The sequence below is a fragment of the Geotrypetes seraphini genome, chromosome 10, assembly GCF_902459505.1.
Source record: "Geotrypetes seraphini chromosome 10, aGeoSer1.1, whole genome shotgun sequence".
In the NCBI taxonomy this organism is placed as follows: Eukaryota; Metazoa; Chordata; class Amphibia; order Gymnophiona; family Dermophiidae; genus Geotrypetes; species Geotrypetes seraphini.
The window spans coordinates 135,147,943-135,172,196 of record NC_047093.1 but is presented as its reverse complement, the minus strand read 5'-3'; the positions used below and the strand labels follow the sequence as shown (position 1 = coordinate 135,172,196).

Below are 24,254 nucleotides of genomic sequence, written 5' to 3'. Positions count from 1 at the left end.
ACAAACAACTACTTTCCTCCAGGGATAACAGGGCAACTAGGACTTGAAGAATTCCTGTGGGACCCCCTCCTTGACAAAAGACGAAACAGATCAGCCTCCTCACCCAAGGAGATGAGGACCATATGAATCTCCTTCATCACATTCCGGTAGAGATCTTTCTCCCAGTCCTCCAGTATTTCCCACTCTTCCTCCGAGATGTAGGCAGCCACATCACTGAAGGTCACAGAAACCTGGAAAAAAAAACACACACACATGCATGGCATTGTGAACAAGCTTGAAGAAGAGACCACTTTCGTCTACACAACCATAGACGTCCTCATTCTATAACTTTTTAGTCTCTAGATTTAAACTATTTTATTGATGATGAATGAAAGCATAAAATACAGAAACTGGTCAACTGAACAATAAAAAATCCAACAAGAAACAGAGTATTTTCACTCCAAAGGATAAATGGTCATCATCAGTTTTACAAAATGAAGAATACCACTGTTTGCAGCCATCCCTAAGCACGACAGCATAACGATATTACGATCATATCCGTACCAGGACCCTGGACTCTTATGAGCTCTGGAGATCAATATCCCAAGAACCCACCTCCCTGCTGAACATCCCAAGGCAACCCCTCCACACAAAAAAATGGGGGTGGGGGGAGGGGAGAAAAAGGACCAGATGACCAGCAAAAGCAACCTTCCCAACCCAGGATCCCCAAAGCCAACACAACCATTAAGATCTTAATACCCTGAAACTTTAAGAATCCAGTTACGAGCTCTAGGAGGCAAAGAGTATACATAAGGTTCCCAGACTTGAAAGAAAAATTTTGTTTGTCGAAAATAACCTCGCACCCGACCCCTCTCGAGGAGCATGAGAGGATGCAAGCGATTCCGCCACGCCCAATAAGACGGGGAATGAGCCGAAGTCCACTCTCCCAGAATAACTTTTTTTGCCAGTAGACCAGTCTTCCTAATGAAAAGCCTCCCATCTCTTGCAGGCAATCGGAAGGCCTTGTATTTATCCAAAAGAAAGCCCACTGGGGTGAAGGAAATAGAGGGCTCCTTTTACTAAGGTGCGCTAGTGTTACTAGCGCACAATGCCAGTTCAATGCTGGCGTTATGGTCTAGCGCGCACAGCAAAGGAGCCCAGAGTGTCCCACCAAATGTTCCAAATATCGAATCACCCGCTGCCAAAATACCCTAACCACCGGGCAACTCCAAAAAGCATGAAAAAAAAGATTTCGGGTCACACTGACATTTTGCACACTGTGAGGACCCCGCCAGTCCCAATTTATACAATTGTACTCGCGTAAACCCAAAATTGACATTCCCTTAGCTCAACAGACACAGAAAGAGTCGGGATACGCTTAATATACCCTCCTCCATCTTGTGGCCTTAAACCTAACTCAGGCGCCCATCTAGCATTCCTCTGGAATGCAATGCCATCACACCTTCGATCGGAAAACTCACTTGACAAATTGAAAATCAAATTCAAGAACATTAGCCATTCAAAAAGGGAACTTTAATAAATGTCAGGATGTGTGGAGGCCATTATCAGATTATTGTCAAGAATGAATATGTATTTTTCTTCCCTGATTAGTACAAATGGAAATTGGGTGGGGGTGGGGGGGAATTTATTATTGGAAAATGTTTTTTATGAAATATATAAAGGATGGGAGGGAAAGGGATAAATTTAATTTGATAAGATTAATTGTAGAATTCAAGTGATATATCTAGGTTAAAATGTTAATACCAATGTTGATATACTTATGTAAGTTATAAAATGAATAAAGAATTTAAAAAAAAAAAAATCAAACTCAAAACCTTTTTATTTCAAGACGCATACCAAAATTCAGAATAAGATCCTTTTTCCATTCATCTTTAACGGTTAAAGAGAACCGCTTTTAAGAAGCGACACCCCCTTTCCCGTCTTACCTCCCTTTTATTTTTATTTTGACTTCGATATAATTTGGAATCTTCCCCAGTACCTAATATATCACCTTTGTCCGTATTGTTGTCCTGTCATTATGGTGCCCTCTTTTTAAAAATTATTTATTTTTAAAACTCCAATTTTAGCAATTGTAAACCATCCAGATATTTGTTTGATGGTCAGTACAGCAAACTATAAATAAACTTGGAAACACACAAGGACTCCTAAGATCAACCAGGAACGACAATGTAGAGCTTATGCAACAAAGACACAGTATCAACCAGAACAAAAGAAGTTATCCTGCCGTTGTATCGGGCGATGGTGCGTCCTCATCTGGAGTACTGCGTCCAATATTGGTCGCCGTACCTTAAGAAAGATATGGCGTTACTCGAGAGGGTTCAGAGAAGAGCGACACGTCTAATAAAAGGGATAGAAAACCTTTCATACGCTGAGAGATTAGAAAAACTGGGACTCTTTTCCCTGGAGAAGAGGAGACTTAGAGGGGATATGATAGAGACTTACAAGATCATGAAGGGCATAGAGAAAGTGGAGAGGGACAGATTCTTCAAACTTTCGAATAATAAAAGAACAAGAGGGCACTCGGAAAAGTTGAAAGGGGACAGATTCAAAACGAATGCTAGGAAGTTCTTCTTTACCCAACGTGTGGTGGACACCTGGAATGCGCTTCCAGAGGACGTAATAGGGCAGAGTACGGTAATGGGGTTTAAGAAAAGATTGGACAATTTCCTGTTGGAAAAGGGGATAGAGGGGTATAGATAGAGGATTACAGTTCAGGTCCTGGACCTGATGGGCCACCGCGTGTGCGGACTGCTGGGCACGATGGACCTCTGGTCTGACCCAGCGGAGGCACTGCTTATGTTCTTATGTTCTTATGTGTTTCCCCCAAAATAAGCCCTAGTACATTTTTTGGGCCCAAAATTAATTTAAGACACTGTCTTATTTTCAGGGATGTCTTATTTTTTTCATGTACTATGATCATCTTTCCCTTCCTCTCCTCCACCCCAATTCTTCCTCTTTCCTTTCTCTCCCCCACATGTGCAGCATCTTTTCTCCCCTCTCACTCGTCCCCTTGTGCCTTTCCTCTGCAGCAACTTTCTATCCCTCCCATCCCCCCACGCAGCAGAACCCTTGAGCAGCATCTTTCTATCCCTCCCATCCCCCCCTTCGACGCAGCAGAACCCCGCCGAACCCTCACACTGCGAGACCGGCATACCTCCCTCCAAACAACAGCGTCAGCAGCACTCTAAACAGGCTGCTTCGCGGCCTTCTCCCGCTGGGGCCTTCCCTGTGCCGCGTCGCTGATGTCATCATCAGTGAAGCGGCAGAGGGAAGGACCCAGCGGGAGAACACCGCAAAGCAGCCTGTTTAGAGTGCTGCTGACGCTGCTGTTTGGGGGGGGGGGAGGTACATCGGTCTCGTGGTGGGAGGGTCGGTGAGGTTCGGATGGGAAGGCGCGATGGAACGATGCTGTGCAAGGAAAAGGGTGGGAGGGTCAGCGGGGTTCGGCTGCACGGTGGGGGGGAGGGGAAGCGCTGCTGCTGGCAAAACCAGGGAGTGTCAGGGACATTTGGGAGGGCTTATTTTTGGGGAAACATGGTAAATGCAGGTGCTGTTGTTGGCCTACAGTTATACTGAAGAATACTAGCACTTATCGACATGAATATAAAAAAAACTTACACATATAAGTTTAGTTGAGCACTAAGGCCCAGTTTCCCTAAATGGTGCCGTTGTCGGCGACCGCCTTAAAAGCGACCACCTCCAACGGCATGTCAATCACACAAAGGCACCATTTAGAGCAGGGGTGTCAAAGTCCCTCCTCGAGGGCCGGAATCCAGTCGGGTTTTCAGGATTTCCCCAATGAATATGCATTGAAAGCAGTGCATGCAAATAGATCTCATGCAGATTCATTGGGGAAATCCTGAAAACCCGACTGGATTCTGGCCCTCGAGGACCGACTTTGACACCTGTGATTTAGAGAATCACGCCTCAGGCAATGTAGGCCAGAGGATTTTAGGGCCTATATTTCCAGCACCTACCTTTGGCGTGAATCACACCCGTGGAGACGCGATTCCGGTGCCATTTTTTTAGGCACCATTAGGCGCCTGGAAATTTCTTTTAAACAGCATTTTCCTCTTAACTTAGGCGCCGGCAGGGACGCCTACCGTGCCCAAGTTAAGGCGTCGTATATAGATTAAGAGCTTAAGTGTCAGATTCTGTAATTGGCACCTAAAAATGACAGGTGCCTATTCCATGTCAATCACACTTAGGCGCCCATTAAAGAATCACGCCTAACTTAACACTTGGGCGCCTATAATTTAGGCCAGGTTTTTTTAAAGGCCTACATCAGTGTCCCGCAAACTTTCTCGAGCTGTGGCACACTACAGGTAGTGGCCGCAGCTCGAGGCACCCAGAGTGTGGCGCAGTGGTTAGAGTTTCAGCCCCAGCACACCGAGGTTGTGGGTTCAAACCCTGTGCTGTCCCTGTAACCTTGGGCAAACTGCTTAATCCTCCACTGCCTCAAGTACATTAGATAGATTGTGAGCCTACCAGGACAGATAAGGAAAATGCTTTGAGTGTGGTTGTATAACTACAAAAAGGCGGTATACAATTCCGAATCCCTTTCCCTACATTAATATTTTTGATGGTCTTCTGTGTTAATGAAAAAATTAGAGCAGACCCGGCAAAGATGAAAAAGGGAAAAAAAAAAAGGGCTCTTTTACTGGCGTGGTAAAAATGGCCTTTACCACTTAGGAAAGTCCCACATTAGGACACGGTAAAACCACTCGTTACCACAACTTAGTAAAGGCTCTTACTCTTTGAAATTTCCCTCCCTTATACCTTGTACGGAAAGGTCTTTTTCAACTTTTAAAGCTCAATTAAAAGCCTACTCTTTCTCACAGGCCTTTAATATATAGCTTATTTTCTTTTTTGATCGAGATCATTTATTATTATCCCATAACCATGGCCATCCCCCTTTTCCTTAAAAATGTTTCAATTTTACCCTTCGCCTTGTCCCTTATATTTCCAGTTTTGGGGGTTTTTTTTAGCTTGTGTCTTTAATCCCTTACCCAATTTTTATTGTAAACCGCTTAGATTTTAACTTTGGTTTTATATCCGCGGTATGTCAAATAAATTTGAACTTGAATTTAAAAAGGGCTCTTAAATCAGGTGCCGTGTGGAGATGTCAGTGTGCATTAACCTAGGAGGGCTCAAGTGGATCTACTGATCTACTGTTTTTTCTCTCACCTTCTGAGACATGCGAACCTCCTTGTTTGCAGGTCGCTGTGCCTTTGCTGCGCCGGCAGGTTTTCCAGAGAGAAACATGGTCGGAACGGCTTCAGGCTTCAATCGACGCCGGCGCCAGTTGTCAGCTGCGAAGAGAAGGGAAAATTTATGTCCTACCTGTTAATTTTCTTTCCTTTAGTTACAGCAGATGAATCCAGAGACTAGTGGGATTACGTTCACCAACCAGCAGGGGGAGACAGAGAGCACTGAATTGACCTCGGGTATATCTTGGATGCACATCCTCCTGGCCAATCAGTATAGGTCTTCTCAAAGCAGTTGAAATAAATCATATAAAAGTAAATCACATCAACCGAATTAAACATATGAGACATAGGACACCTATGGAATTTCTTCCGTCACATGCGCTACCTGAACCATTGATACATAAAAATCAAAACTGCAACTTCAGTCTAAAGGCAAACCCATACCTACACTACTGTGTCATAAATGTGGGACGGGGGGGGGGGGGAACACACTTTGGGACATGCCTTTTGGTCTTGCTCCATTATCCAGCGCTTCTGGAGAGGTATAATCTTTTACATATCAGGGTTGATTGGGAGAGCCTTGCACAGTGCTCCGGCCCACTTTATCTTGGATGTGCCAAAGGTTTTTGGCCATTTGCCTAGGGGGCATTGGGCTTTGTGTAGGAAGATTAGTTTATTGGCCAGGAAATGTATTCTTCAGTGCTGGACGGTCCTTGACCCTCCAGCATTTTGGCATTGGCGGAACCAGTTGCATCAGTTGGCCATCTGGGAGGCGCGGGATGCCAGAGGAGCTAGGAAGCGAAAGATATTTTTCATGAATACCTGGGAGCCATATCTGCAATCTTTGCATCCAAAGGGTCGCAGTGCAGATTTAAGATGGGTGTCCTAATCTGGGAGCTCTATCTATAGAGCAGGGAGAGCAATGGTGAGTACTGGTGGGGCGGGGTGGAGAGTACCACTAGGGGGGGAGGGGAGGAAGGTTTGGGGAGGGGAGGTGGGGGTGTATTGAATGGTTCTGGCACTTAGTTACAGATATGATAAGTGGGGTTAGGTGGAGGGAAGGGGTGTTGTGGCATCTTCGGGCTCATAAGAGTCCAGGGCCTCGGAGTGCCTTTCCGCCCCCTTAGTCTCGCTTGCCCTATATAGAGTGGGAAGGGGAAGAGTTTGGTTGCTGTTACTCTTCTTCCGTACATGCTAGTTATATTATTGTATATGATGCATCATTGTTTGTACTGTGCACCCATGAGGTGCACTGGCGTTGTATTTATTGTTGTTTACATCAATAAAAATTGTTTGAACCTAAAGGCAAGCCCAAACTGCTTCTGAGAGTGACAAACCCCACACCAGGGTGGGGCTCTGGATTCATTTGCTGTGACTAAAGGAAAGAAAATTAACAGGTAGGAAATCATTTTCCCTTCCTTGTCTTCAGCAGCAGATGAATCCAGAGACTAGTGGGATGTAGAAAAGCAGTCCAAACGTAGGGAGGGAAATAAAGTGAACTGAAAAACCTGCCCTGCAGCACATGTCTAAGGAGATACGACACCCAGAGAGTACGTATCCTATGAACATACAGAGGGTAACCCCTTTAGCCCATTTGAGCAGGAGCAAACCTTGCCTCAGAGCACCATGCTGCGGAAAACCCCAGCTACAGTGTCCCTCCACAAATAGTATGAGAGCAAAGCAGTCTGCTAATGCGATCACCAGGCTTCAAAGAACCTCCTATGGAATGCAACCAACATGTCTGTCAACGGTCCTCGGCTGATGGCAAACCCCATGAGCCTTGTCGTAAACCAGACCTATTTCCCTCGGAAGGTGTTAGGGAAGCCAGCCTGGACTCGTGACAAAAGAAGATTTCCCCCTCTGACTGAAGTACCAAGTACCAAGTACCAAGACTCAAGTACCAAGTCCCTAGGACCCAGGAGGCCACACTGTTGATCCCAGTCAAGAATAATGCCAGAGGAGTGGCAAGGCATCACCTTATAACCAGACACTACTCTGTAACCGGGCCATGAAGTGACAAGTGCCTGTCCCAGCGTTCCAAGGAGAAACAGTAACAGCCTCAGACACTGAGGTAGCTTATTCAACCGCCAGTCCATTCCTCCACATGAATGACCCCAGGAGTGGAAAGAATAACTCAGAGCAATAGCGAGAGCTATCAACTAGTCCACAATCAGCCTAGCCATAGCCTAACTGTCATCTGGCTGGGACCAAGCACAGTACACCAGGCTGCAAGTGAAACTGCTCCCCAGCCAAGGCCAACCCACCGCCCATGTGGCAGCAACTAGGGTCGGCTGGTTAGCGGTGGCAAAGGCAATACTGCCGGAAGCAGCGTCTCTACTCCGAGAATAGAAATACTGATAGCGGCAGCGACGTCAACTGCAACTGCAGTGACACCCCTCCACCCCCCCCCACCCCCGATCCACAGCGGGAAGGAAGGGCCTTGAGCGACCGCCCTTAGGGCCTCCGACAGCTCGCTGCTGCCCGACCTGGCCGCAAGCCCTTGGGCGTCTGCTACTACAGCTGAAGCAGCTTCCTTTTCCCTATGCGGGAAAGGAGTAAAAATACTCCCCATAACGGTGCCTCCCTGTAACTCCATGCCCACAGCCCAAATGAGCTTGTGGAACTGAAGTATCCAAGTCCTTCAGGGGGAGAGGGGAAAAGGGGACCTGGGAGCCCAGGTGATGTCCCCCCCCCCCCAGGTAGGCACCGTACAGCTCATATCCCGCAGCTCAACTAAGGCCTACTCCTCAGGAATCTTTCTCCACCGATGCCTGAGCCACAGGAGAATTTCTCAACTGAGATCCATGTCACAGGAGCCTCTTTCATCTGAGGCCAGAGCCCCAGGAATATGTCTTGCCCTGAGGCCTGAGCCCCAGGAATCTGAATTCCACTGAGGCCTGAACCCTCAGGAATCCTCTGCCACTGGGGCAACAAAAGCTAGCAGTCAACTGCCTGATTCTAGGTCGCTGAGGCCCACCTCCATTGTTAAAAATACCTATTTTTGGGGTTAAGAGATTCTCAGGGTGTTGTTTTTTTTTGTTTTGTCCACTGGAATATCACTCAATTGAGGCCTAAGCCACAGGAAAATTGCTGAACTGAGGACCAAGTCACAGGAGCAATTCCCATTTTAGGCCTAAACCCCAGGAAATTTTCTTCACTGAGGCCTGAGCCACATGAAACTCACTCATCTGCGGTCTAAGCCACGGGAAGATCTCACCTCCGAGGCCTAAGCTACTGGAAGAACTCAACTCCGAGGCTTAAGGTACAGGAATATTACCCATCAGTGGCTTCAGCCGCAGGCAGACGTCGCCTCTGAGGCCTAGGCCACCGGATGAACTCACCTCTGAGGCCTAGGCCACAGGAATAATTCTCAACTGAGGCCTCAACTGAGCCACAGGAATTTTTCTCTACTGAGGCCCAAGGCAAAGGAACACGTCTCATCTGAGGCCTTAAGTGCAGGAATATCATGGTAACTGAGGCCTCAGCCGCAAGAATATTTGTCTTGCTGAGGCCTAAGTCACAGGAATATCTCACCACTGAGGCCGAAGCCACAGAAATATCCTACATCCGAGGCCTAAGCCACAGAAATATCCTACATCCGAGGCCTAAGCCACAGAAATATCCTACCTCTGAGGCCCCAAGCCACCAGATCTCACCCTGAGGCCTAAAGCCACAGGAAGATCTCACCTCTGAGGTCTAAAGCCCCGGGAACATTTCTCGCCTAAAGCCCCAGGAACATGCACAGAAACATTTCTCTCTACTGAGGCCTAAGCCACAGGGACACGTCTCTCTACTGAGGTTTAAGCCAATTACTCACGTGCTCCTGCTTACTACTGGAAGGCAAAGAGAGAGGTGCTAGTGCTGCAGCACACAGGGAACTATGCCGGCACCCATGGTCGGGCTTTTCTTCATATGGGAAAGGACCCTCCGACCACATCAGCTGCTTCTTCTTCACTGGCTGTGAGGGTGGGGAAGGGACCCGAGTGGGACCAGGTGTTGCCCCTAACGTTGGCTCAATATGGCCAACACCCCTAGGCTCTACTGAAGCTGCAGCAACAGGAGCAAATAGCCTTCCGTCCTCGGGAGCCAAAACCAGGAACCAGAACGACAGCAGCCATTTTTCAGATCTAGGAAACTGGTGCTGGTAGCTGCAGCCAAGCCTGGCTGAAATTCACTGCAGAATCCAGGAGCTGTAAGAAACCCATCCTCAACCTGCTGGAGACAGAGTATACTGATTGGCCAGGAAGATGTGCATCCAAGATATGCCTGAGGTCAATTCAGTGCTCTCTTTCTCCCCCTGCTGGCTGGTGGACATAATCCCACTAGTCTCTGGATTCTGCTAATGCTGACACTGAAGGTGGCATTTATTGATACAGAGCCTTCAAAAGGTCTCAGCTGTGAAATCCAAGAGGGGTTACTAGTCTCCATGTTGGTCATTAATTTTCAACAGAAAGTACAGGGTGCCCACAAAAACACTCCTTGATTTTAAATGGTTACAAAATCAAAATTTATTGGAATATTCTTTCACCTTTGAGGCTACAGTTTCATCAACTCATAAAGTTTCATATGGTATCTGTTGATTACATACACTCGATGTGCGCCTTACCTCTTACTCGGTAAACATCGATGCGATAATCGAGCTCGGAAGCATATCTGGCGTGATCGCATTTATAGCTTCCTGCAGATCACCATAGTTGCGGGTAGTGGAGGTACATGTCTTTCATGTACCCCCAAAGGAAAAAGTCACAAACAGTAATGTCCGGTGATGTCTTGGGCCATTTGAGGAACACCTGGTCATTTTGCCGCGTTGCATTGTCTGAAGGTTGTAACTTCTGCACCAATTGCAGCTTATTAACCCTTTCAGGACCATAAGGATCGTAGGCCAATTTTTGTGGTTTTGACAACATTTTTATGGTAAAAAGGGCTTGCAGATGCCAAAAAATTGATTTTTTTTTGTGAAATATCATTATTTTTATTTAAAAAAATCACACTTCTGGCTTATGGACAGTGTGGCAAGTGAATCTTCTCGTCAATCTGGCAACGACGCTAATGAATGAATGTCGGAACCAGTTTGTTTACATAAAGGCAGTATCATATGGAATCCGTACATATCAAATTTAGAACTGTAGACTATCCCAATCAAAATTTATAGGATTTTAAGGTTATGGGACAAATATGTCCCTTGGTCCTGAAAGGGTTAAGGGTAAAAGTGCAAGCGATTGTGTAAGATCTCGCTAACCATGTGTTTTGGGACTTGTATTTGCTGTCATCTTATTTATAAACATTTTCCAGTAAGTTTAAAAATCAAGGAGTGTTTTTGTGGGCACCCTGCATTTTGGACTGTGGTGGGTTTTTCATGATATAGGAGTTTGATTTTTTTGTAAAGACAATCCCTCTAATATTTCAAACGCTGTGGTCAGCGCCAATAGCATAGCCAGACACCAGATTTTGAGACGGCCTAGGAAAAAAGTGGGCGGGCACCAAGCAGTCTCTCTCTCTAAACTAAATGTGAAGGACTGACATGGGACCAGGCATTATGCAAATTTTGTGAAGAGTGTAAGCGGTAGTCTAAAGTTCTTGTTTTAGCGATTTAAAATACATGTACGAATTAATTACAGATTTTTTTTTTTGTAGATAGTATGAAAATTTTGGCTACAGCGGTATGATGTGAAGCGCATATACTGAGGAAGCAGCACGGCCCCTGACGAAACCAAGGAGTGAAACGGTTGCATTAACCCTTCGAATTCCCTAAATCCAACCTGAAGTGTTTACGCACCTGCACTTCGACACGCACCCAAGAGGCGGCTGCGCAGGTCATCTTTGAAGTCCCAGAGCCGGAAGTGCTGGGAGCACACCACGTGGTGCTTCTGGGGCCGGAAGTCCTTGCGCTTCAGGGCCTCCAGCCACCGCTGAAAGAGGGGCCCGTCGGGGGGGAAGCGGTGGAAGCTGACCCCCTGGGACCGGCCCGTGCTATTGCAGCAACCTTGAACCATACACCCCGGCATACTTGATGCAACGCCCTGGAATAAAGTTTTTTTAAAAATCAGCTTTATTTGATATTCCTACGCCCTACTGGTACATCTCCACTTCAGTACAGCACTGTGATTTTTAGTGGATTAACTCGGAAAAAAAAAACAATTCCTCTTTGATTTGCCCATCACATCTGACAAAATTACATCAAACCCTTCAAACTTTAAAGAACATAAGACTAGCCTTAATGGGTCAGACTAATGATCCATCAAGCCCAATCCAGGCCACCAGTACCTGGCCAAAACCCAAGGAGTAGCAATATTCCATGCTACCGATACAGGGCAAGCAGTGGCTTCCCCCATGTGTTTCTCAAAGAGAACACAAAAGGCCAAATTCCCAATTGTAAGCGGCCAACTGCTGCCTAACCAGCCAATCGAGAGGCACATTTTTTTTTTTTAAACCAACTGTCCGAGGCAGGCCGCCTACATTGCAGGCGCCTCCGGGAGCCCAGGGAGGTGCGCGAGCCCGTCTAATGCTAGGCGTGGCTTGACCTGGAAGTAGCCTTAGGCGGACCTAGACGCGTACAATGCAGGCCAGCAAAACGCCCATGGGAGTGGCCTAAGGGATCTTTTCGCAGCACAGTTTGCGATTCACCGACGTACAGGTACTTCAGCATTTTCCCTATCTGTCCCAGTGGACTCACAATCTATCTAATCTACCTGGGCCTGCCAGCGTTTCACTATGCTGCGCCATAGGCTATGAGCACGTAGTTAGGTGCCGATAGCAGCCCTTTTGTCCCGACGCAGAATGGCGAAACGCTGGCAGGCCATCGTCGGCCACTGGGCTCAACAGCTTGATTTGGATCAGCAGCGTGGAGTAAACGAGATTTTTTTGAACTGCGGTGGAATGCGATAAGTGTTGAGTTCTAGTTTTGAGCTTGTGTTTACATGTGAACGCAGTTCTACCACAGTAGCGGGAAGTGATTTTATGGTCACTCCCGATAAAAGGAGGGGGGGAGGTTTTTGAGCCAATGAGGTAGCTCACAAATATGCCTGCCTGAAAGCCATCAAGTAATGGCAGGCAGGAGTCCCAGGCTCTTTCCTCCTTTTCTTGTGATATCCTTAGAGCGAGAAGTAGTTTTAGCACAAATTTAATTCCCTTTAGATTGGAGAATGTGTACCAGGGGCGTTTGGAGTGTTGAATAATTGGGTCCCTTGGAGGATTGCGAGTGTTTTCAGGATTAAGTGACTTGCCCAGGGTCACAAGGAGCAGCGTGGGGTTTGAACCCACAACCTCAGGGTACTATGGCAGTAGCTCTAACCCAGGGGTGTCCAATGTCGGTCCTCGAGGGCCGCAATCCAGTCGGGTTTTCAGGATTTCCCCAATGAATATGCATGAGATCTATGTGCATGCACGGCTTTCAATGCATAGTCATTGGGGAAATCCTGAAAACCCGACTGGATTGCGGCCCTCGAGGACCGACATTGGACACCCCCTGCTCTAACCCAGTGGTTCCCAACCCTGTCCTGGAGGAACACCAGGCCAATTGGGTTTTCAGGCTAGCCCTAATGAATATGCATGAAGCAAATTTGCATGCCTATCACTTCCATCATATGCAAATCTCTCTCATGCATATTCATTAGGGCTAGCCTGAAAACCCGATTGGCCTGGTGTTCCTCCAGGACAGGGTTGGGAATCACTGCTCTAACCACTATGCCACAAACACACAGCTTTAGCCATAGTTGCACAAGGCACAACTGTGCACTGAGACACATGCAAAAAAAAATAAAACACCAAGCTACCTGTATAAAGGAATACACTTCTGTGTGCACAAGAGAGATTTAAAAAAAAACCCAAAACATACAACTTCTCAGTTAAGTAAATATAGGACCACACTTAGGCACGTACCCCCCACGTACCCCCCCCCCCGATCTTATTTACCAAACTCCGAGTTCTCTATATACAGGTGCACACAGAAAACACATTATATACGAACTTTGAACTCGGATCTGTGCACACAGATCTCTATAATGGCACATGTATGCAAAACAAAGAGCTAGCTCTGTAAAGGAACACACTTCAGTGCACACTCGGATGCACCGCTCTTTATACCCAAATCCAGTACGTGCAGGATCACAGATCTCTCTCCCCGGAGCCACCGGGCTTGCTTTTTCCGCTTAAGTGCACACCCGTACAAACCCCGATCTGTGCACCAAGCGACCCCCGTCACGCGTTTTCCTTTGCACTCACCCCGGGCGCCTAAGGGCAGAAGAAAGGCAGGATCGAGGCTTGCGGGGCTGCTCCCAGATCTGCAAGGCGCCAGCGCTTCCCAGCGTGCACTGCGGCCAAAACCAGGAGCGGATCGGCCTGGCCCTGCACGGCTGGAAGCCCCGCCCCTCCCTTCGGGAGAGTCATGCAGAGCCCTTTATGTTAGGCCATGACAAGATTTACATGCAGTTTACAAAAAAAAAAAAAAAAAGGGGGGGGGGAAACATTGCAGGAAGTAATTTAAAATAAATAACAATAACCAAAAGTAAAATAAAGCTATAAAGAGAAATCAATCAGGAAGTCATTAAAAACCTATTTCTTTGACAAATTCCTCTAACTCCCCTCCCCCTCCCCTGCCCTTGAAATGCCTCCAAACTCTGAGCCCTCCTACCCTGCCAAGCCACTATAGGGCCTCTCTTAATCGATTCTGTTTATCTAAATCAGGGGTGTCCAATGTCGGTCCTCGAGGGCCACAATCCAGTCGGGTTTTCAGGATTTCCCCAATGAATATGCATGAGATCTATTTGCATGCACTGCTTTCATTGTATGCTAATAGATCTCATACATATTCATTGGGGAAATCCTGAAAACCCGACTGGATTGCGGCCCTCGAGGACCGACATTGGACACCCCTGATCTAAATGGTCTGTCCTTGTTACACCTATATATTATAAGCCTTATCATTGCCATGTTTGTAACTTCGCTGTAAATGTACAGTCTCTTCCTCTGTTAACCGCACTGAACTTCCATGGCATTGCGGTATACAAGAATAAAGTTATTATTACTATTAAGGTGAACCATTCCCAGATTGTGGCCCTGGTTCTGTCAGTGGCATAGTAAGGGAGGGGGGAGGGGGGCCGGCCCCCCTCCTCCACTCCATCCCCGCCTCTTCCCGCTCCTCCCCTCGCCACGGGCGCGCTCCCCCTTCCCCCCCCCCCGTACCTCTAGCTCCGCCGCAAGCAACAACTTTAACGTGCTTCCCGCAACTGCGTCGTCACTCCCGCCGATGTCACTTCCGGGTGCCGCGCACAGGAAGTGGCATCAGCGGGAGAGACGTCGAAGTTCTTGTTGCTCGCGGCGGCGAACAACTAGAGGGATGGGGGAAGGGGATGGGGGCGTGCGTGCGGCAGGAGGGAACGGGGAAGGAGCGGGGGCGGGGTGGAGACAAGGGCAGGTGAGGGGCGCCACCATGCCAAGCGCCTCTCACCCTCGCTACGCCACTGGCTGCTGTTTCTCCTCTTTCCTCCCCCCAAAAAAGAACGGAGGGGATAGGATATGAAGGGCCAGATACGTAAAGCAATTTAACCAGCCAAGAACAGCTCCTGGCTGATTAAATCACCTATTCACAACTAACCGTTTATTTTCAGCGACACTTCTTAATCGGTTAGTGTCCATCTGAAAACCGGTTATTTCGGAAGCATTCTAGGGGCTGAGTCAGCACTTGGCCAGGTTAACCTAGGGTTACCAGATTTTACTCCTGACAAATCTGGACCTATGGTCCCACCCCTAGGCCCACCCAGCCACGGCCCATTCCACTCACCTCACGTCCTGTTCCGCCCCAGCCTCACCCCCCAGCCCTGCCCCCTCAAGCTGTTCTCGTGGTCAGAGCCATGTCGAGAGGGCATCTGCGCTTGCGCAGGTGTGGCATGATGATGTCGCACGCATACGTGCATTCGTGTGATGTAGAGAATGACACGGTGGCGGTTTACCCGCGGCCACCGCATTTTAGCCGCGGGTCACCGCCGAAAACGGGGAAGAAAACTAGCAGTCGCTGCGGCGACGGGGACAAGGCCATTCACCGCCCGCGGGGCGGTGAATGGGTCTTGTCCCCGCAGTGAGGCATGAAGGATCGCATGGTCCCCGCAGCTCACACCCGCCTGCCCAATCGATTCTAGTGTTTAGCCAGCTCTCTCCCTTCTCCTCACCTTAGTTTGTAGATTTTCTTTTTCGGCGACCCGCACGCTATCAGAGAGCCACGCACCCGCCGCTGCTCAGTTTCGATCTTCTGCTCTGACGCAACCGGAAACAGGAAGTTGCAGCAGAGCAGAAGATTGAACACTGAGCAGCCGCGCGTGTGCGGCTCTTTGGGAAAGCGTGCAGGTCGCTGAAAAAGAAAGCCTGCAAATTAAGGTGAGGAGAAGGGAGAGAGCTGGCTAAACACTAGGATCGATTGGGCAGGCGGGTGGGGGCTGCGAGGACCGTGCGATCGCTAGTGTTCCCGGCTCAGACTGTAAGGAGGGAGTGAAAGGGAAAAGGATTCTGGGCCAAGGTGATGAAAACGGAAAGAAAAACCCACAGCAGGAAAGAAAGGGAAGGACAGGCAGGTGAGCCAGATGCTAGAAGCAGGGGGGGGGGGGAAGAAAGAGGGAAAAAAGCTAGATGGGGTTGAAAAGAAGAGACACACTGGTATGGAAGAGGAAGATAGGGGAAATCTGGACACAGGAAGGTAACAGAAAGAGGGGAAATTATGTGCATTGGGGCATAGGGACAGAGACAAAAAGGGGACATGCCATGTGGATGGAATATGGACACAGGGGGGGGCAATGCCAGATACATAGGGGAGATATTAGAAAAGTATATAAAATCGTACCCGTTTGAGGCTTTTATGTATGCAGCAGTGACGGTGACGGGGCAGTGAATGGGATGGCAGTGGCGGTGACGGGGCGGTGAAGAGGATGGTGAGACGGGGACGGGGCGGTGACGGGGATGGTGAGACGGGGACGGGGCGGTGACGGGGATGGTGAGACGGGGACGGGGCGGTGACGGGGACCAATTTTTTCACCGTGTCATTCTCTAGTGTGATGTCACTACGTCGCATCCGCGCACGCGCAGATGCTCTCCCGACGCGGTCCCATGCTGGAAGTTTTTCCAAAACCAAGAGAAAGTGCCGGGTTTTGAAAAGCTGTCCGATCGCCTGGACATGTCCTCTAAAAAGAGGGCACGTACGAGTAAATCCGGATGGTTGGTAACCCTAGGTTAACCGCCTAAAAGTCGTTGAAATGGTGAGACCTTAGCTAGAACTAAGGCAGAACGTGACATAGGGGTGATCATTAGCGAAGACATGAAAACCGCCAATCAAGTGGAGAAGGCTTCATCGAAGGCAAGACAAATGATGGGTTGTATCCGTAGGAGTTTCGTCAGCCAGAAGCCCGAAGTCATAATGCCGTTGTACAGATCCATGGTGAGACCTCATCTGGAGTATTGTGTACAATTCTGGAGACCAAATTACCAAAAAGATGTGCTGAGAGTTGAGTCGGTTCAACGAATGGCCACCAGGATGGTCTTGGGGCTCGAAGATCTCCCGTATGAGGAAAGGCTGAACAGATTGCAGCTATACTCACTCGAGGAACGTAGAGAGAGAGGAGACATGATTGAAACGTTTATATATATGACGGGCAGCATCGAGGTGGAAGATGATATCTTCTTTCTTAAAGGTCCCTCGGCCACAAGAGGGCACCCGCTGAAAATCAGGGGTGGGAAATTTCATGGCGAAACCAGGAAGTTCTTCTTCACCGAAAGGGTGGTTGATCGTTGGAATGAACTTCCACTTCAGGTGATTGAGGCCAGCAGCGTACCAGATTTTAAGAGAAGGCATGTGGGATAGGCATATGGGATCTCTTGGGGGGTGAAGTTGGGGGGGTGGGTCATTAGAGTGGGCAGACTTGATGGGCTAAGGCCCTTTTCTGCCTTCATCTTCTATGTTTCTATGAATGTCCGTATTTCTGCAGATGGCTATCTCTTATGCGATTAGCAACAACATTCAGCATTTAACAGCCTATGCAATGCTGTGGAAATAAATACACTACTGTGATGACCACTTGTTATTATTTATATTGATCCAGCCTCATGAATAAACAATAGCATCCCCTTCAATATACACAGTCTGGATATTATTTGAAGAATGTAATCTTATGTTGGTGTACAAGACGCCTCAGCCCCACCACTCCACCGCAAAAATAATTTTTATCTCGCGGGAAGCATAGTGTGGTGCTTCATCATTGGCTGTCTTTTCATACTATAGTGTTGTTACTAACATTAGTTTGCTTTAGCCTTTTTTTTTGCTTTCCTGCAGTGCCTCAGCTTTCTGCTATATTAATAGATAATAATCAAAAGTGCAAATGGTACTTATCTCAGCCAACCAGGGGAGCCAGACCCGACATGTTTCGCACGTGAATCGTGCTTTCTCAAGGGTCTCTCGAGGTCGCCGCCGTCATCCGACTCCAGAAATTTAGTGATTCTGTATGTGTCTCTAAGTCAGGGCTGGTCGCCGTACATGAAGAAGGACACGGTACTACTCGAAAGGGTCCAGGGAAGAGCGACTAAAATGGTTAAAGGGCTGGAGAAGTTGCCATACAGTGAGAGATTAGAGAAACTGGGCCTCTTCTCCCTTGAAAAGAGGAGACAGAGGGGACATGATCAAAACATTCAAGATAATGAAGGGAATAGACTTAGTAGATAAAGACAGGTTGTTCACCCTCTCCCAGGTAGAGAGAACAAGAGGGCACTTTCTAAAGTTAAAAGGGGATAGATTCCGTAGAAATGTAAGGAGAGTGGTGGAAAACTGGAACACTCTTCCGGAGGCTGTTATAAGTGAAAACACCCTCTAGGGATTCAAGACAAAGTTGAACAAGTTCCTGCTAAATCAGAACGTACGCAAGTAAGGCTAGACTCAGTTAGGGCACTGGTCTTTTGCTGGGCACAATGGACCACTGGTCTGACCCAGCAGCGGCAATTCTTATGTTAGAGATGGGGCAAACAGGACGGCTGCCCTGGTCCCCACAGTTCCAGGAGGCCCTCATGGGTTAAGATATCCTTCCCTGCTCCCCACCCCATTTCGAAGCCCCCTCCTCTTTTAAAATGCACAGAGGTCTCCGGCATGGCAACGATTCTCTAGCGCTGCTCATGGCTTCCTCAGTACTGTTCCTGTGTCGCAGTCCGCCTCCCCCTGATACAACTTCCTGTTTCCGCTTGGGTGGGCCACAGTACAGTAACAGTGCCAAGGAAACCATGAGCAGTGCTAGAGAATCGCTGCTGTGCCATTGACCTCTTTGCATTTTAACAGGTGAGAGAGGGCTTGGGAATGGGGTGGGAAGAAGGGAAGGATATCCCCGCCCACAGGGTACCCTGAAGCAGCTGATTTTTAAATGGAGGGATCCTGGATGGGGAGGGGGAGTGAAGGAAGAGGAAGGGGAGAGATGCTGGAAGGCATTTGGTGGGTGGGAAAATCGAGGGCAGGGGTAGGGAGGAGACGAATTGGGGGGGCCCCTCCTTAATTTCTGCCCTAATCCCCAGCATGTCTATCACACGGGCCTTGCTGTATTTACTGGTGAAGTTTCCTCTGTTGTCATGGACGTGGTGGGTGGTTGATTGATTGATTTATGTAATTCATTTTCTATCCTGTTTTCCCCAAAGAGCTCAGAATGGGTAATAGGATGAGTGCATTCCATGAGGGAGCTCTTGTTCTTGAGTCCTTTTATTGCACTGAGAAATAAATATGACACCTTTAACCAGGATATTTATCAAAGGGCTTAAACTAAATGTTTAAAGATAGCAGTAGGCTGGCCTTGTCTTCGTTTAAGGCCTAGAATTTGAAGATGGGCCTCTTCGTTTAAGGCCTAGAACTTGAAGATAGGCCTCTAGAATGTGTGCATTTTTGGTCCTCTACCTCTCCAGGACTCTCCCTTCCCTTATATAAATACAGGGCATTAGCATTGAGGCCTAGTCATATCATAAGGCCTCATTGGATGAAGACCAAATAAACCAGTGGTGTAAATACTGATGTTGTGGGGAGGACCTTAAAAAGGCACCAAGATTGTTGATACCTCCTCTGTTTTTCTGGCATTGGCTTGTTCTATGGCTGCTGATAGGGTGGGTGTGACTCCAAAAGCAAAAGACATGGAGAGCCATGTCCCTCCCAGGTAAGGTTGTCAGATTTCCTGTATAAAAAAAAGAGGACACCTGTGCGCATGCGTATAATATCATCGCTTCGACATCTGTGCACATGTAGAAACCCTCCAGACATGGCCCTGAGGTAGGGGATTTCCAAATCCCGGATAAACTGCCAGGTTTTGGAAATCCCTCTGGGCACCAAGACAGTCCTCTAAAAACAGGACATGTCCAGGTTTTCCCGGAAGTGTGGTAACCCTACACCCAGGCCCATTTGTGGCTATATCCCTGAAATAAAACCCCAAGAGCCAGAAAGGATATGGAAAGGTTAAGACCCTAGCAGTATACTTTAATTTAGAGAAGGGGGTCCAACATGATTTTTTGAATTTTTACAGCGATTATCAGGAAACCTTATTTCTTCAATCTTGGATAGACTAAACTTTCAGCCTAAAAGCTTTTGATGATATTCACCAGGGGTTTTCTGGGTAAGAAGAACTCCTACCCTAGGGTTGACAGATTTCCTCTGAAAAAAACAGAGGATGCCTGGCCCCACCCCATTCTGTCTCCATTCCGCCTCTGGCTCCGCCCTGTTCCTCCCCAGCCCCGTCCCCCACGAACCTTCCCGAGCTTGAAGGCCACATTTGGAAGCCTTCACGCATGCGTGGACATTGACGCAATGGCGTTTGCATATGATGTCAACATAGTGATGGCCGCACATGTGTAAAATTGTGCACGCAAGTTGGTAGAATTAAGGGATATCCCAATGTACCCCCCATTTTTACAAAACAGCGCAAACAGTTTTTAGCGTCGGCAGGCATGCTAAATGCTCTCTTCTGCTCCGATGCTTTATCCAGGATGAGACAATTTTTCTATGAGGAAAGAATAAAGTGGCTAGGGCTCTTCAGCTTGGGGAAGAGACGGCTCAGAGGTGATATGATAGAGGATTACAAAATACCGAGTGGAGTGGAAAGGGTAAATGTGAATCGCTTGTTCACTCTTTCCAAAAATACCATGACTAGGGAGCAGTAGATTTAAAACAAACCGGAAAAACTATTTCTTCACTCAACTTGTAACTAAACTCTGGAATTCATTGCCAGAGAATATAGTGAAGCAGTTAGCTTAGCAGGGTTTAAAAAAGGTGTGGACAAGTTCTTAAAAGAAAAGTCCACAAGCCAGGTAATTGTGATCTGGATTAGCCACTGTTGGAAATAGAATACGGGGCTTGGTGGACCTTCGGTCTGTCCAGTGGCGTACTAATGAGGGGGTGGGGAGGACGGTGTACTCTGGGTGCCATTGTGGTGGGGGTGCCGGTACCCCTCCTCTTTCCACTCCTCCCTCCGCCGCGTGCACCCTCCTTCCCTTCCCTATACTTCTAATTTCTCACCACTGCAAGCATCAATGTCAACATTCTCCTCGCGACCACGTCAGCTCCTGCTGACGTCACTTCCGGGTGCTTTGCATAGGAAGTAACGTCAGCGGGAGAGCCGACGCGGTCACGAGGAGCACGTCGAAGTTGTGGTGAGCAACTAGAGGTATGGGAAAAAGGAAGAGGGGACGCACGCGGGGCAGGGGGGTTGGGGAAGGAGCGGGGGAGGGACGCCACCACCCCAGGCGCCTCTCACCCCTCACTATGCCACTAGGTTTGTCCCAGTATGTTAGTTCTCTAGGTAGTAGTCTCTGAACATCCAGGGTTGTTATACAGGTGCTGAATATCTGGGAATAAAAAGCTTGCAGGCTGAATATCGATCCACAAATGTTCACTGAAAACAGCAAAACACTCAGACACTGATACAGCCAACCCTCTGGCTCACTGCAACACAATTTTATACCTTCGCTAAAATCTATTAATACGTTGCGCTCCAATAACTTTGCTGTTACTGCCCCCACTCTGTGGAATTCATTACCGATTCATCTCCGCTACGAATCTGATATAAAACAATTTAAAACTAAATTAAAAACATTTCTATTTCAAGATGCTTTTTGGATAATAACTGCCCTTTTAAGGGCTAAATTTAAATTTCTATGACTTTTTACCTAATCAATTGTTTTATCCTTTTATGTCTTACCTTTTCTATATTAATTGTAGTTCTTCCCTACTATCCCATTGTTGTGTAGTCTGTACGTCTTCATCTTATATTTATTATCCCTGTTCTTATACGTTTTTATACAATTTATTATTTGTTTTTATGTAATTTTATATTGTTAACCGCCTTGAAACCAGAATAAGCGGTCTAAAAAATATTTTAATAAACTTGAAACTTGAAACATAACGTGGCACACTGTGGGAAAACTTGACAATGATGGACAACAAATTCTCAAGGCATATTTTATTCAAATGCATTACTAGCCGCTCCTCAGGAGCTCACAATGAAATTCACAAAAACTTCAACATAAGTTACACACTAAAAACATTTCTTTTTAAAACTATAAACTTCTATAAAAAAAAACAGACGAGTGATACGGTTACAGTAAAAACAGCAATACAATTAAATCTGAAAATAGGACACATTATGTTCACACGAGTCTGCCTTTAATTAATATTTTGGATGCCACCTCAGGCCGCCTTATAAAAACCTCGCGTTTCCTAAATATAAAATACTGAGTAATCCCCCATAACTATCCAAAAAGAAAGTTCTGGTACAGGAAAATACCTTTTTTTTTGTGTGTGTGTGTGTGTGTCCACATATTTAACTTCAGTAACAGCAGAACTGGACAGTGTAACTCAACCACCACTAGTGGGAAGAGACAGTGGGCTGGGAGCAATTTTGCGACCCTCCGAACTTGCGTCCTGTCCGGCCAAACTGCTTGCGCAGCCCTTGGTGTGGCGTTAATAGATTCTTCTTGTAATGACTGTACCAATCTTGAAGGAAAATACGTAATTAATTGACCACTCAAGCATTTGGACCCCTTTTCATAAACAAAGCTCTAAAATTATTTGTCCTAGAGAGGTGGAAGAGCCACCGCTCATCCCTGTAAATGAGCTAGGAGATATGTTCCCGATATTCAAAAAAAAAAAATGCTGCACTCCTAAATTCATGCTCCTAAGTAGAGAATGACACGGTGACAAAATTCATCACCGTTCCCATCCCCGTCCCCGCGGATAACCGCGGGAAACCATCTTCATGTCATTCTTTAAGGAGAGAGGGAAGAATCAGAATATGAATGGCCACAACCACTGACCCTCAAGCTTTGCTTTGAAGAATGCTGGTGTAGAAGGACTGAGGTTGAAATAGACACTAAAAAATGACATGGGATTATTTCCCGCGGTTATCCGTGGGGACGGGAACGGTGATGAATTTTGTCACCGTGTCATTCTCTACTCCTAAGTTAGCTTTCTAAATTTCTGCCCTATTTTCAGCCAAACCTTGGAGCATAACTTTTCAGCTGAAAATTCATCTTAATTTACAAGCTGAAAAGTGAGGGGGGGAGCGATGTTCAGAGCAATTTAACAGGCCACAAATGGCTCTCGGCCAGTTAAATCACCTATTCGGCACAAATTGCTAAATTTTAGCCGTTGAAAATAACCAGTTAGCGCCGACCTGAAAACCAGCTATTTGGGGAAAATTCTGGGGGGCGGAGTCAGCACTTGGCTATTAAGAGCTCCTTTTATCAAGCAGCGGTAGAGCTCTTTACCATGGGCCGGGCGAGGTACATGCTCCAACAACACTCATAGGAATTGAATGAGTGTCGGAGTAGGGGTACCGGATTTTCAGGAAAATCCAGACATATTTCCCAAATCCGTCAGCTTGTCCAGGTTTTGGAAAGCCTGCCATGTCTGGAGGGTCTCTTATAGGATTACCAGATAGAGAGCATGTCCGGGTGTCCGGAAGGCTTTTCAAAACCCGGCACTTTGTCCAGGTTTTGGAAAGTTTCTTCTTTGGGACTGCGGCGGGAGGGCTTCCGCGCATGCAACGCGATGAAGGCACGCCCACGCACGCTTTCAAGCGCGACACCACCGCGTCGCTTCCGGTGCATGCGCAGATGCCTTCCCTCCAGACGAGATCAAGATGAGGGGACGGGGCTGGGGGCAAGTCCTGGGGGGGCATGACACGGGCTTAACAGGGCAGGGTTGGGTGGAACTGGGCGGGCCGGGGGGTGGGCCTATGGGTTTAGATTTGACACGATGATGATGCTGTTAAAAACATTGTTTGAACGGGGTTTTTTTTAACCGAGATTGGGTGCCCACCGGCACCTAAAAAGTCAGCGCCAGTTCAAGAATCCAGGCCTTAAGGCACATTACAGCTTAACACCCTTTAGTAAAAGTATCCCTTCACTTTTTTTTTTTTTTTTAATGAAATGTGAAGCTTCCTTGTAATGCAAGACCTTAAACTGTAGGTTATCTGGCTTACACATAAATCCACAATATACACAAGGAAAGGGGCAAAGATCTGCCACAAGTAAAACAACAAGCCGAAAAGCAGATCAATCAAATAGAAAGGAGTCCAATATATTGAACCTTACCTAACGGGGCCGTGTTTCGCTCATAGACTGTATCAGGGGTAACAACTGCAGGGGAAGTTAAGAGGTGATAGGCTCAGGAGTAATCTAGGGAAATGCGTGGTAGATGTGTGGAACAGTCTCCCAGAAGAGGTGATGGAGACAGAGACTGTGTCTGATTTCAAGAAAGCCTGGGATCTCTTAGAGAAAGGAAGAAATAATGATTACTGCGGATGGGCAGACTGGATGGGCCATTTGACCTTTATCTGCCATAATGTTTCTATGTTTCTAATAGATGAAACATTGGCTATTTTTTTTCAAGTTTGTCATTAACGTGCTAACTGATTAGCGCAGGGTTAGCGTACGAGACCTTGGGGTCTGATTCTATAAATGGCACCTAGCGACACCCGACAACTTCCTCCTCTGCCAGGTCCAGCACCTTTCCCTCTCCATCGTTCCCTCCCCCACCAGGCCCAGCGTCTC

General features: G+C 47.4%; 1 protein-coding gene across 1 annotated transcript in view; it reads right to left on the bottom strand.

Moving 5' to 3' along the window:
- Positions 1–13,283, bottom strand: part of LOC117368323 — a 48,275-nt gene extending 34,992 nt beyond the window's left edge. The window contains exons 1-4 of the mRNA XM_033961873.1: positions 13,259–13,283; positions 10,987–11,230; positions 5,188–5,312; positions 104–230 (exon numbers count right to left, since the gene is read on the bottom strand). Of these exons, the coding sequence (XP_033817764.1) occupies positions 104–230; positions 5,188–5,312; positions 10,987–11,215 (481 nt within the window). The 5' untranslated portion in view covers positions 11,216–11,230; positions 13,259–13,283. The remainder of the gene's footprint in view (positions 1–103; positions 231–5,187; positions 5,313–10,986; positions 11,231–13,258) is intronic.
- Between the last annotated feature and the right edge of the window lie 10,971 nt (positions 13,284–24,254).